Source organism: Felis catus, chromosome B1, assembly GCF_018350175.1.
Source record: "Felis catus isolate Fca126 chromosome B1, F.catus_Fca126_mat1.0, whole genome shotgun sequence".
Classification (NCBI taxonomy): Eukaryota; Metazoa; Chordata; class Mammalia; order Carnivora; family Felidae; genus Felis; species Felis catus.
In genome coordinates this window covers 131,638,075-131,651,451 of record NC_058371.1, presented here as the reverse complement: position 1 = coordinate 131,651,451, position 13,377 = coordinate 131,638,075, and the positions used below count along the sequence as shown (strand labels likewise).

General features: G+C 38.0%; 1 protein-coding gene and 1 pseudogene across 7 annotated transcripts in view; both read right to left on the bottom strand.

The window, feature by feature from the left end:
- Positions 1-12,341, bottom strand: part of FAM13A (family with sequence similarity 13 member A) — a 347,254-nt gene extending 334,913 nt beyond the window's left edge. For 4 of the 7 annotated variants that reach the window (XM_045056100.1, XM_045056101.1, XM_003985178.6 and 1 more), the window contains exon 1: positions 12,098-12,340. In XM_045056100.1, coding sequence (XP_044912035.1) covers positions 12,098-12,202 — 105 coding nt within the window. In that variant the 5' untranslated portion in view covers positions 12,203-12,340. Of the gene's footprint in view, positions 1-12,097 lie in introns of all 7 variants that reach the window. The other 3 variants (XM_045056104.1, XM_045056103.1, XM_045056102.1) reach the window with 1 other exon arrangement.
- LOC102902517 lies at positions 1,909-4,868 on the bottom strand (annotated as a pseudogene).
- Positions 12,342-13,377: the final 1,036 nt, after the last annotated feature.

Genomic DNA, 13,377 nt, shown 5'->3' with positions numbered 1-13,377 from the left:
CACAAGGGATCTTACTGAGGTGACAGAATGTTTCAGAACTAGGTTGTGGTGCTACTCACACAATTGGTAAATTTGCTGAAAATTATTATATTGTATATTGTCTTTTTTTATTAAAAAATTTTTTTAATGTTTATTTTTGACACAGAGACAGAGCGTGAAAAGGGGAGGAGCAGAGAGATAGGGAGACACAGAATCAGAAGCAGGCTCCAGATTCCCAGCCGCCAGCCCAGAGCCTGACGCAGGGCTTGAACTCAAACTGCAAGATCATGACCTGAGCCGAAGTCAGATGCTTAACCAACTGAGCCACCCAGGCATCCCTGTATATTTTCAATAAGTATACTTTATGGTATGTAAATCACACTTCAAAAATACTGTTAAAAACATAGAAAAGAAAGTGCTTAATAACTTTTTGCCAAAATAAGTCTGTGTATCAGTAGAAAGGATATACTGATGTCAAAATGCTTTTCCACATTCTTCATTTTATTTTTTTAATAATTTTATTTTTATTTATTTTTAAAAGTTTATTTTTTTAATATGAAATTTATTGTCAAATTGGTTTCCATACAACACCCAGTGCTCATCCCAACAAGTGCCCTCTTAAATGCCCATCACCCACTTTCCCCTCCCTCCCACCCCCCATCAACCCTCAGTTTATTCTCAGTTTTTAAGGTCTCTTATGATTTGCCTCCTTCCCTTTTTTTCCCCCCTTACCCTCCCCCATGGTCTTCTGTAAAGTTTCTCAGGATCCACATAAGAGTGAAAACATATGGTATCTTTCTCTGTATGACTTATTTCACTTAGCATAACACTCTCCAGTTCCATCCACGTTGCTACAAAAGGCCATATTTCATTCTTTCTCATTGCCAAGTAGGATAAATGTCTTTATCCATTTGTCAGTTGATGGACATTTAGGCTCTTTCCATAATTTGGCTATTGTTGAAAGTGCTGCTATAAACATTGGGGTTCAAGTGTCCCTATGCATCAGCACTCCTGTATCCCTTGGATAAATTCCTAACAGTGCTATTGCTGGGTCATAGGGTAGATCTATTTTTAATTTTTTGAGGAACCTCCAAACTGTTTTCCAGAGAGCCTGCACCAGTTTGCATCCCCACCAACAGTGCAAGAGTGTTCCCATTTCTCCACATCCTCGCCAGTATCTATAGTCTCCTGATTTGTTCATTTCAGCCACTCTGACTGGCGTGAGGTGATAGCTCAGTGTGGTTTTGATTTGTATTTCCCTGATGAAGAGTGACGTTGAGCATCTTTTCATGTGCATGTTGGCCATCTGGATGTCTTCTTTAGAGAAGTGTCTATTCATGTCTTCTGCCCATTTCTTCACTGGATTATTTGTTTTTCAGGTGTGGAGTTTGTGAGCTCTTTATAGATTTTGGATACTAGCCCTTTGTGTGTCCAATATGCCATTTGCGAATATCTTTTCCCATTCCGTTGGTTGCCTTTTAGTTTTGTTGATTGTTTCCTTTGCAGTGCAGAAGCTTTTTATCTTCATGAGGTCCCAATAGTTCATTTTTGCTTTTAATTCCCTTGCCTTTAGAGATGTGTCAAGTAAAAAATTGCTGCGGCTAAGGTCAGAGAGGTTTTTTCCTGATTTCTCCTCTAGGGTTTTTATGGTTTCCTGTCTCACATTCAGGCCCTTCATCCATTTTGAGTTTATTTTTGTGAATGGTGTAAGAAAGTGGTCTAGTTTCATTCTTCTGTATGTTCCTGTCCAATTCTCCCTGCACCATTTGCTAAAGAGACAGTCTTTTTTCCATTGGATATTCTTTCCTGCTTTGTCAAAGATTAGTTGGCCATACTTTTGTGGGTCCAATCTGGAGTCTCTATTCTATTTCATTGGTCTATGTGTCTGCTTTTGTGCCAATACCATGCTGTCTTGATGATTACAGCTTTGTAGTAGAGGCTAAAGTCTGGGATTGTGATGCCTCCCGCTTTGGTCTTCTTCAATATTACTTTGGGTATTTGGGGTCTTTTGTGGTTCCATACAAATTTTGCTTGGAACACCCTTCTCCTCAGATTTGGCTTCTAAGGCTGCTGCGGCCTTATCCATCTGGAGTTTGTAATTCTTGGCCTGGTGAAGAATGGTGTTCCAGTGCATGGTCTTTGCATATGGGTTCACCTTCAACACGATTCTCAGGTTTTTCAGTGGATTCTTCTTGAAGACTCTGTGATGCATCTTCTTGCGTGGTGCTCGGAGGGTTCTCTGGATCTCAGCGCTCTTCAAGATTCTGCTAAGGTCTGTATTAAACATCTTACGCATGGGAAGGTTGTAGTTACTCTTGAGGAAGGCAGCCTTATGCCATGTGCCATAGAAACCATCCAACTTGTGGAAAGAACTTTCAGTCCAGATGCAGAAACGTCCCACATGCCCCCCAGGAGTAAGTTTCAAATGTTCAGTTTGCTTACATTAAGCAAAGTAATTCTGGGGATGCTTCTGAAGGCCTTGATGATACCATTGTCCTCATTATAGATGATGCAGGGTCCCCTACGCTGGATACAACAACAGTTTCTCATTTTGCCCTTGCCAGCTTTCATTCGCTGAGACGCATAGACCTTTTTGATATCATTCCAGGCTTTAAGTTTCTTAAGAAGCAAAATGGCTCCTTAGTCTTCTTGTAGCCTTCAACTTTATCTTCAACCACCAAAGGAAGTTCTGGAACCTTCTCAATACGACGACCTTTAGACATGACCAGTGCTGGTAAGGCTGAGGCAGCCAGGGCAGAGCAGATGGCATATTGCTTCTGTGTTGTGTTCACTCTGCGGTGCCAATGGCTTCAGGTTTTGGTTGGTGCGAACATGCGGCCCCCTTGACACATATTTCCAAAAGCACCCTGGCCATAATGGTGAGTCTCACCACCTCGAACTCTAGGAATTCGAGCCATGGCTCTGCCAGTACCCCAAGACTCAGCACTGGTTTGATGACCTGCTAATTCACTGACAGCATATGGCTGTTGTTTTTGCACAAGCTGGTGTGAACAAAGTTCACGATATCTGGCTGAATGGGAGCCTTGAATACAGCAGGCAGAGTAACATTTTTGCCAGATGACTCCCCCTTTTTGGAGTACATGGATATCAATGGATGAGCACACACCATTGCGGAGAGAGAAGAGGGCCACACTCCTTGACATTCTTCATTTTAATAGCACACATTATCGCTCTTCAGTAATTCTAGACAAAATAGGTAAATTCTGCAACGGGTCACTTTTAAGTAATTACTGATTCTATACCAATATATAAAAAAAATCTGAAAGCACAGAATCATTGTGGTGCTTAGAATCCCTTGGTTATCTGGGGACACTTGTCTGGCTCAGTCTGTGAAGCATGCAACTCTTGATCACAGGGTGGTGAGTTCAAGCCCTGCATGCGTGGAGCTTACTTAAAAAATAAATATATTAAAAATAGAAAAGAATTCCTTGGTTATTTGGAGAAAGAGGGACAGTTCTTAACGTCACTAATGTTAAACCTTTTGTTCATCATTGTTGTCAGTCTTAGCATAGCCAAGGAGGATTTAAACAGAAGAGAAGGGTCTTGCAGGAGATTGCTGTGAGTCTAATTTGAAAAATGCTCTTGCAAAGGCTATTCCTGCCATTGTTTCTCAACAAGTTTAGTGAAATGTAAAGCCAGAAACAGAAGGATGCTTTTTAAGAAGTTACAAAGACTCAACTAAAGTTAAAGAAGTAATATGATAAGAACTACAGTGTTAAAAACATTTCATTTTTGGAAAAATTAAGACCAAAACATATAGCTTCAGAAAATCCAAATGGGCTTAAAACCAATGCTGCATATTACTACTTGCAGGCCTACCTGAATTATTTACAGTGTAAAGCACAGAAATAAAGATTTGTGTATAAGATCATTTATTTACATTTTAACTAAAACTAGTTTCTTAAATATTAAAGGAATCTCTTGAAATTAAGACCAAAAGTAAATTACTATCATTGATAAGACAATTTTACATCAAAATTCTCCTTGAACTGTTTTTCTTTAGCTTTTCCACTGCTATTCTACATTTTTTCTAGAATGAGCCATTCAACTGAGTTCTATTGTAGACTTTCAATTTATATCTTTTTTCATAGTAAAAATTTAGCAATCTTGTAATAATATCCTGTTTCACTTATACACACACACACACACACACACACACACACTTAACAGCTTATTAAGACTTCATTTACCAGTTAAAATCTGGGACCTAGCTTTATTATCAAGATCATGGAGTTCTGCCTTCAGCTTTGGACAATCATCCAGTCCTCCACATAGAGGAAGCCCTAACTGAAAGAAGGATAAGGGTTAAAAGACCTATGTGTGCTAAATTTCCAAAAGTCTTACAAACTGGCTGAGAGCTACCAATTCTGGGAAGTACACACTGATTCAGAGAATCCTAGAACATTGCAAGGATACCTCACCTATAACTCTAATTCCATGACTTTCCTATGACAAGTCAACCCATGACTACTCATCCTCTTCTTTCTTACTTGTGGTGATGGAGCACTCACCACCTCATGAGACAACCAGCTCAATTTTTAGATACTGCAATCTTTAGACACTTCCTTCTACTTGGTTAAACTGTTTCATTACATTCCACCCAGCTCTAGTCTGCCCCATGATGTGCAGGGAAAGTCTATATCCTTCTATATATTAGACAATTTCAAGTAATTTATATATTTCAAAATGTATCTGTAAAAAAACTATAGACATTCAAATATTCAGTGCCTTCATGATTATAAACTAATCATTATTTAGTCTAGACAGCTACCATTCCATTTTTTGAGTAGTCTTTATTCTTTATTATTTTTTTTAATATTTATTTATTTTTCAGAGAGACAGACACAGAGCACGGGCAGGGGAGCGGGAGCGGGAGAACGAACCCAAAGCAGGCTCCAGGCTCTGAGCTGTCAGCACAGAGCCTGATGCAGGGTTCGAACCCCACTGACCATGAGAGCACAATCTGAGCTGAAGTTGGGATGCTTAACTGACTGAGTCATCAGGTGCCCTGAGTAGTCTTCATTCATAATAATTTAAATATATGCAGTCAATCAAAACTCAAACATGAGAGTTTAAACTAAAAAGTCTCCCTATCCCAGTTACTATGTTTCCTTGCAAAAGTTTTCTATGCCTAATTAAGGATATGCATATTATTTTTAAAAAGGAAAATATAACTATACACTATTGTGTATTTATGCACCTAGTTTTTGTTACTTGATCAATTTGGAGGTCTTTCCATATTGGCACATACAGCTGTTTAATATTATATTATCTAGAGATACTATACTTGATTTAACCCATCTTATTTACTATAATGTTTAGGTTATTTACAGTTCTTACTATTACAAGTATTTCAGCAATGAACATTCTTGCCAACATTTTTACATAATTGTGCAAGTTATCTGTAGGATAAATTCCTAGAAGTGAGATTGCTAGATCAATAGGTATACAAATTATACATTTTGACACATACTGCCACAGTGTCCTGCAAAGATGCTCCACTGGTCTACATCTTGATCAAGAGCATGTAATGCTGCTGTTACTTGTGAACGTACCATTCATAAGCTTTGGCCCATTTTTAATTTTTATTTTTTTTCATGTTTATTTTTGAGAAAGAGCGTGCAAGTGGGGGAGGGGCAAAGAGAGACAGGGATAGAAGCTCTGAAGCGGACCCTGTGCTAACACAGCACGCTGACGCAGTGAGGCAGTGAGCCGGATGCAGGGCTTGAACTCAAGAGATTATATGACCTGAGCTGAAGTTGGATGCTCAACTGAGCCACCCAGGCGCCCCAACTTTGGTCCATTTTTTAAAGGCCAGTTTTCTTTTTCTTACTGACTTGTAGGAACTTTTTCTACATTAAAAAAAGTAAATTTTTTTTAGCATGTGTATTATAAGTATCTGTCTTAGTTTTGGCATTTTTAAATGTTATTTGGGATTGTGCAGACATTTTAGTTATTTGTCAGAAAAATTCACCAGTATTTGTCTTTAGGGTTTCTAGCTTGGTTCTTCTTTAGAAAGACACTCCTTGATCCAAAATTATTGTTTTATGGTTTTACTTTGGTATTTATATCCTTGATCCGTCTCTAGTTTAAAGAGTAAAGAAGAAATCCAGCAATTATTTTTATTCAACTGGCTAGCCATTATAATTTCAAATGTTTTAATTTCTGTTAATATCTGATGTGGTAGATGCTCCAAATTTAACAATCTTAAAGAAGTAGCTGTAATAATTCAAAGTTGTTGCAGCATCTTTTCCCATAAACCAAGTTCAGAATGACAAATTTTTAAAAAATCTCGAATCTGCCTGCTAGTTACAAAACTTATATTTAGTTATATAACTTATATAAACTTAATTATGCTATGATTTGCTACCTCTTTATCAACCATTGGAAATCCACAATTACAGATAATAGCTCAAGTAAGGTTTCTTACAGTTCCTATTTCAGAAACTACTAGACACAAGCTTCTTTATCTTTGGAATTTCAGTTGCGTAAATCACTTTAAGATTTAGATTGGATTAATCTAATTTATTACCTTAGCCTAGTCTTCTTTACCCAGTTACCCCATTCTTCCACTTTATATGCTTCTTCATGCTCGTTTGCACTTTTCACCAGTCACTAATGCTTATTTACAATCTTCTGCACAGAGACATTAAACCAATATACACGACTAACTGTGCTTCAAATGAAGCTGAGTCTGAAATTAGTAACCTAGATACTAGGGACTTTACCCATACTCAGCTTCTAGACACTAATTTTGACCATATTTTTGTTTGATTTTTGAATTCTGTATGGCAGAGATGAAAATTCTTCTTGCAATACAATTCAGATTTCCATAGGAAAATTTACATGCTTTTGTTTGCCTGTTACTAATCTTGTCTTCCTCTAATACCTCATCAGTTTATTGTGGAAAAACAAAAGATTAAAGGCTTAATCCTGTTTAAAATTTGGTCCAAATCCAATAATATCAACAGTCCCTTCAGAAGTATAATCCATCTGTAAGGACAGTATTAAGGAAATCACCTTTAAAAAAAGACAAAGTAGACTGCCACATAACAAAAGTAATTTTTTTTATGAAGTTCTCAATGTATTTTTACATTACTGTTTTATTTGATTCTCACAACAATCCTGTTTAGGCTGTTGTTATCCCTACTTGATAGGTGCGGAAAGAGAAAGGTTAAGTTTATTGCCCAGGGTCACACAGCCAATAGCCAATAAGTGGTTGAGCCAAGATTCAAACCCATGTGTCCTGCCTCAAATCCTGCCTCATTCCAGTTCATGACAAGCTTCCCAAAACCATCCCAAAGCAAGCCACTGCATGATGAAGTTTATCAATTAAGATGTTTTGGCTGCATGTAATTGAAATTCTAGTTCAAACTGGCTAAAATAATAAGGCCATTTATTATCCCATTATACTAATACAAAGGAGTTCAGGGGAAGGAAAGATTCTAAGCTGGTAGATTCAGTGGCTCATGAATGTCACCACTGTTCTGCCATTTGCTGATGTATTAAGATATCCTTAGGCTGTCTTCCCTCTTGATCCATAGATTAGATATCTGTCAGCAGCACCTGGGGTGTGTAATTCCTTGTTTACATTCAGTAGGAGAATTAGAGAGAGAACTGCTCTATCCCAATTATGGAGCATACATCTTTCTCTTTGATTTGAGCATTTTAGGTTATGCGCCAGAAATAGTGTTTATAAATATTCCATGAGGTACTTCTCTACATTTCCAAACCACCTTTGCATCACATGGGAACATACGACTAGTTCAAAGAAATGAACTTTAAGAGAAATGGATCACTTCCAGAATGAGGCAGATAAAAACATGTGTACCTTCTCTATTTCCTTTTATCCCTGATATAAACTAAGGGATACACGGTCAAATGCTGAAACAGCAAATATCTCACAGAATGGAGGCAGTCTGGACACTACAGTCACCAGATGGAGGAGAGATTCAACCTGCATCAGACTGTGAGTAATCCACAAATTTATCTGTTTCCCCAAAACTACTGAGATTCCAGGGATTTCCTGTTGGGACCCTTGGTATTAATTACCCTGATTAAAGCAGATTACATGCCTACCTGAGGGAAAGCTATGCCCTGACCAGCCCATATATCATCTGAGATGGAATGGATGTGCAGAATTACTTGCATTGACTCGATGCAGTTTTATAGTAAGAGAATTCATGTGTTATTCAGCTGGAGACTCAAATGATTTTTTAAAGTACAAAATATTTACAATTATACTGCTCATTCTCATAAATGGCAAATTGTGCCATTTTCACAAAAAGTACCATCAAAGATTGAATGCTTTTGCAGGCATGCCTTTAGCTTTATGAGGGTCTTCAAAAGACCCATTTAAACATAAAATACACTGAAGTCAGGCATTAGGTTTTATAGTTTCACCTACCATTTCTGTGCTAATATTTATTGAACAACTACTACTGCCTAGCCCTGAACAATAGGTAAGAGATACAAATAAGAAAGGACACCTGTGTCCAAACTTTACTGTCTGCTAGTGAGACAAATATGTAACGTCAAGGAAGCTGAACAGATGGTCAAATGTTCTTTAAATTATCAAGAAAGCATACTGTTTAATAACGTCTAAAGTCAGAGTAAAGTAAATAACATAACCAAGATTTAAGCTCATGTTTGCCAGTTTCCAAAATGAGCCTACATTCTAAACTCCAAACAAACAAAACAAAACAAAGACAGAAAACACAGAAGATGGAAAAAAAATGAAGAAATCCATCATGGCATTTAAGAAATGTAAATGTAGTCTGTTTGGGATGAATTTGGTGCCAAACATCAAACTAGAAACAAAGATAAATAACCACAATGGGTTTTGAAACTTGAATTTGCAAAATATTTGTTTGTTGTATTACTTAAGACAATTCAGTTCAGCCAAATAGAGAAGGGAAAAACAATGAGGAGAAGTACAACTAAGTTTCAACAATATGTAAGGAGATAGTGTGGTGGACACAGTTGACATAGATAATTAAGTAGAGATAGAAGAAACAAGTTAAGCACCCAACAGTTATGAGACATCAAATATTCATCTCTTAAATGAGTCACCCATTGATTATACCCTTCTGGCCCCATGTGTTATCTGCCTGAGACATGCAGATAAAAATCCATAGCTGTTCAGGAGTCTATTTTAGCAAGTTAGAACTATACCTAGGCACACTTGTCTCTGATGATACAGCAAGCTGTGTTGGCTCAGTCATGTTCCATCTGCTGAGCCCCCTGCACACACTCAACACTGGTCCTCAAAAAACCCACTGTGACCAGGAAAGGTTGATGTGGTAGAGAAGATGAGAAACAGAATAGACAAATATCACGTAACACAGGCCTCAGAATGTGGGCCTTTCATCCCACTGAAACCCTTTCTATGTAGGTAAGCCTAGCAAATCTTTCCCTCCTTGCTTTGTGCTGTGTTTTAAGCTGTTCAATAAATCTGTGACTAGAATATCATAATATGGTTTGTGAACCTTTCTGTACTAGGACCACAGCTCCTGCTTGCACTATGGGATAGACATAGAGGTAGCTGAGGATACACAGTGATGAGGCTACAGGAGTGGAGGGGTCAAATTAGGGACAAAGGCTACAAGGCCCAGGACATCCTTAGAATTGTTCCCAGCACCAACAAAAATTGGAGTTAACTCAGGAGGAGTAGACCGTAGGGCCTGGATAATACCAACAGAACTTACCTACAAATTCACCGAAGGTTTGCTAAACACACCAGATACCAGAACATCCACAATATAAAAATCGACACGCATGTATTCTGGGCCCCTCTTTCTTCAGCCATTGGGATATGGCAACTCCTACTTGCAAGCCCACCTTCCTCTAAATACCCAGATGCCACCTTGGACAGAACAGCAGGAGGTGCAAGAGGTCTGAAAGACTCAAGATTTCACCTGAGAGAGCTGGAGTCCTCTCAAAGTGACATTTAAAGCTAGAAGAGACTAAGGCAATATTAACTGGCAGGTATGGTTCCCATTCCGCCTGGGTGTAGTTTATTGAGGAAAAACAGATGTTATAGTGAGGAAGCTGCAACTTCTTTGTAAATATGAGTAGTAAGTGAAATTTTGAGCCCACTTTGGCTTTACTAACAGTGCTAGTAATATGGGAAGAGATGAAAAGAATGAGGAAGAGAAAGGTGGTTAGTCAATGGACATAGAAATGGAGGCTCTTTGAACTCCAATGAATGGAGTGTTCCACTTCAACATGCATACATATGCACACACACACACACACACACTACAAATATCTAGTATTCTATTATTCTGTCTAAACAACTATCTTCAGTATCAGGATATCTGAGCCATTGCTACATATAAGATATGTCTAGGTAAAGAGGTCCCAAACTAAAAACAAGTATGCCAGCCCCTATGCTTACATTTACATAGCTCTCACCTTTCTGCCACAACCATGAAAAAAAAATATTTTTTTCTCCTTCAGCTATGTTTTTCCAGAAATACTATGCTAAAAATCCTAAAAACATAAGCATTTCCTATAAGTAGAACTGGGATAGGAAAAAAAAAAAAGGCTAACCTGAAGTTAAAGAATAAGAATGAGAATCACTCCTCTACTACAGTGAATAATCTCTTATACAGTATGATTTTCATGTCAACTTTACATGAAATTTTGCATATACTTTGGATTAAACTAAGGAAAAATATTCAGTTTCATACATGGGTCAGTGTGCATTTCAATCAAGGTAGAGATCAATGCATGCAGGTCACAGGCAAGAAGTAAGGGTCTAATCAGAGATGACTGTCTCAGGCCAAATAGGTTGATCTGCTGCTTCATACTCTACACATTTCCTGTCCTAAAGTATTTGTTTTCCAAACTTGGAAAGATGAAGTGAAATAGAAGGTCAGTATTTTACAATAGAAAAAAAAAAATCAGATTTTGAAGAAAACTCTTGGGAATGATAAAAAGATAATCACCTGGATACCTGGATGCTACAAGGCTCAAGGCTAAGAAGAAAAGAGACAGACAGGCACACAGACTACCAAAAAGTTCCAAGCACAAAAATGAGGGAGTTTTACTATGAAAATTAAATCTGTGGGGCTGATTTACCATGTGGTGACCATTTGGGGCATATGTATAAAAAATTGCCCAGATATCTCTAGATGTTTTAGGATGCCATCACAACCTACCACAAATCGCAGCTGTTTCTGAAACTTGAAAAAAAAAAAAAAAGAAAAAAGATGTGACCTGTGATGATACAGAAGTCAGCAGATAAAGTTGATAATAAAGAATATATATTTCTCATTTAGCTCTTCTAGGGACAAACAAAATGCCCCCTTGGAAGACAATACCAGTTTATAAATACAAGTATGCTTGATATATATGCATTTTCTATATATTGAAATAAAAACTTAAATCACAGCATTCTGTAAATTGTATAATTGACAATACGTGGTTATTGCAAAAGTAGCATCGACAGAACTGCTTTTGAAATTTATTAATTCAGCCCCAGAAATACATGCATTTTCTCATGGATTTTACATCAGTGGTATTTATTGATGCTACTGTATTGTAACCAGAAGTTTCTACAGTCCATTAAGGTTTCACAAACATTTATCAAACAAGCTCTTTCCTGTCACTTTCAGCAACCATGCTTCAACAGAAATTCTAGCATTACTAAAAGAAAACAAAAATGTGAATAGAAAAAGGTCATACACATACCCAGAAGGAACAAATTCGTGGTTATTTTCATTCGTTCTCAGTCTAGCCACTAGACTTTTCCAGTAACTACAATTAAGCATTCATATTTAACTCATCTATAATAAGGAAGTCTGAAATGCTCGAGAATGCTTTACTTTAAATCAAGTTGTCCTAACCGCATAAACTCCGGCACACTTCTTCCTTCATCTTTTTTGGAAAGGCAAACAGACAAAAATGCTGAATGCTGCCCCAAACACTGTTTAACGTCCATTTGAATAGATAGGCATTTAAGTAACAAACCTTCCCCCACCTCCTAGAAAGGAAAAACAAAATCGAACAAACATCGCAGCAAAACCAGGAGGGCACAGGCCTCTCCTCAGCCCCGCCGTGTCCACAGAAGACGGGGGCGGCCTGTACTCACACAGATAGCGAGAGCGCCTGCCCCCATTCTCGCAGGAAGTGCCTGGTAGAAGTGATGAAGACCAGATGAAAACATCAAAATGACAGCAAAGTACGAGAATTCCATTCAGTAGATATGATTTCATTTGAAACACAGTTCCTAATCCAGAGGCCTCAGAGGGAGCGAAGAGCAGCTCCTAACATTTTCGGAAGCGTGGTTTTGCTTCTCACTCGGCTGAACCCACATGGCTGGCAGGACTGCCTGGAGTTGAAATCTGATCCAGAGCGTCTAGTATTGGCAAGTAGAGGAGGTCATGTGACAGGGGCCTTAAGCTGCTGACATCTTTTTCTTAAACCTGACTTGCCAGATGCCACACACAGGCTTTCTCCGGTCAGAAAACACCCATCACCTGGTGGTATTCATTAATAGGAGGACTAAGTGCAAAACAGTGAATATGCAAACCTGATTCCTAGTTGCTACTCCTAAGAAAAATTCACATATTCACACTCAGGTTTCAACCTGCAGGCACATGCCTCACTTTTCTGAGACACTTTTCACTCCCACTGCCCCTTAGAAACTAAAGTCTATCAAAACATTCTTCCCTCCACCTTTAGTCTATCAGAATTGTTTTAAGTGAAAATACTTTACTTCATGCAACTCTTACCACTTCTCATTACTTTTGAATTATCTTATTCACAGACACTGGTGATCAACGTAAAACAACATGTTTCTAGACTTCCACAATTCAACATATGTGATTTATAGTGTGGAAAATCAGCCTCTGGTTGACCTTTCAACAATGTCCTACTTCACATGCTGTGTCATTAGAAAATGTGACAGACTTTACAATTTCCAAATATTTGAACTGATAGCTAAAATATCCATTTCACATAAGCCAGAAGGACACTGTCCTATTTTTTTATTACCACTTTTTGGTCAAATCCTTTTTAGTGGCACATTTAAGAGAATGCTGACTAATACTGCGTGAGAAGTTTCACTTTACCCAATTTTAGAAGACTTAAATTGCCCTCAACAACAAAACATAATAAAATTGTATCTTAAAGGCACAGGGTGGGAAGACCAGGGAAAGCGGAAATCAGTTCCCATTTCGGTACTTCCTTTCAAATGTATATTTCCAGCCAATCAACAGTGCCCACAGCAAAGCCAGAGGACATGACAAAGTCCATTTTATTTCAATGCATGCATTTAGAACATTGCAAAGACACTTCCACAGGGCGCACTAAAACAATTCCAAGGCCAAACAATGGAATGGGAGTGGGCAAATGGACATAAACCCCTCC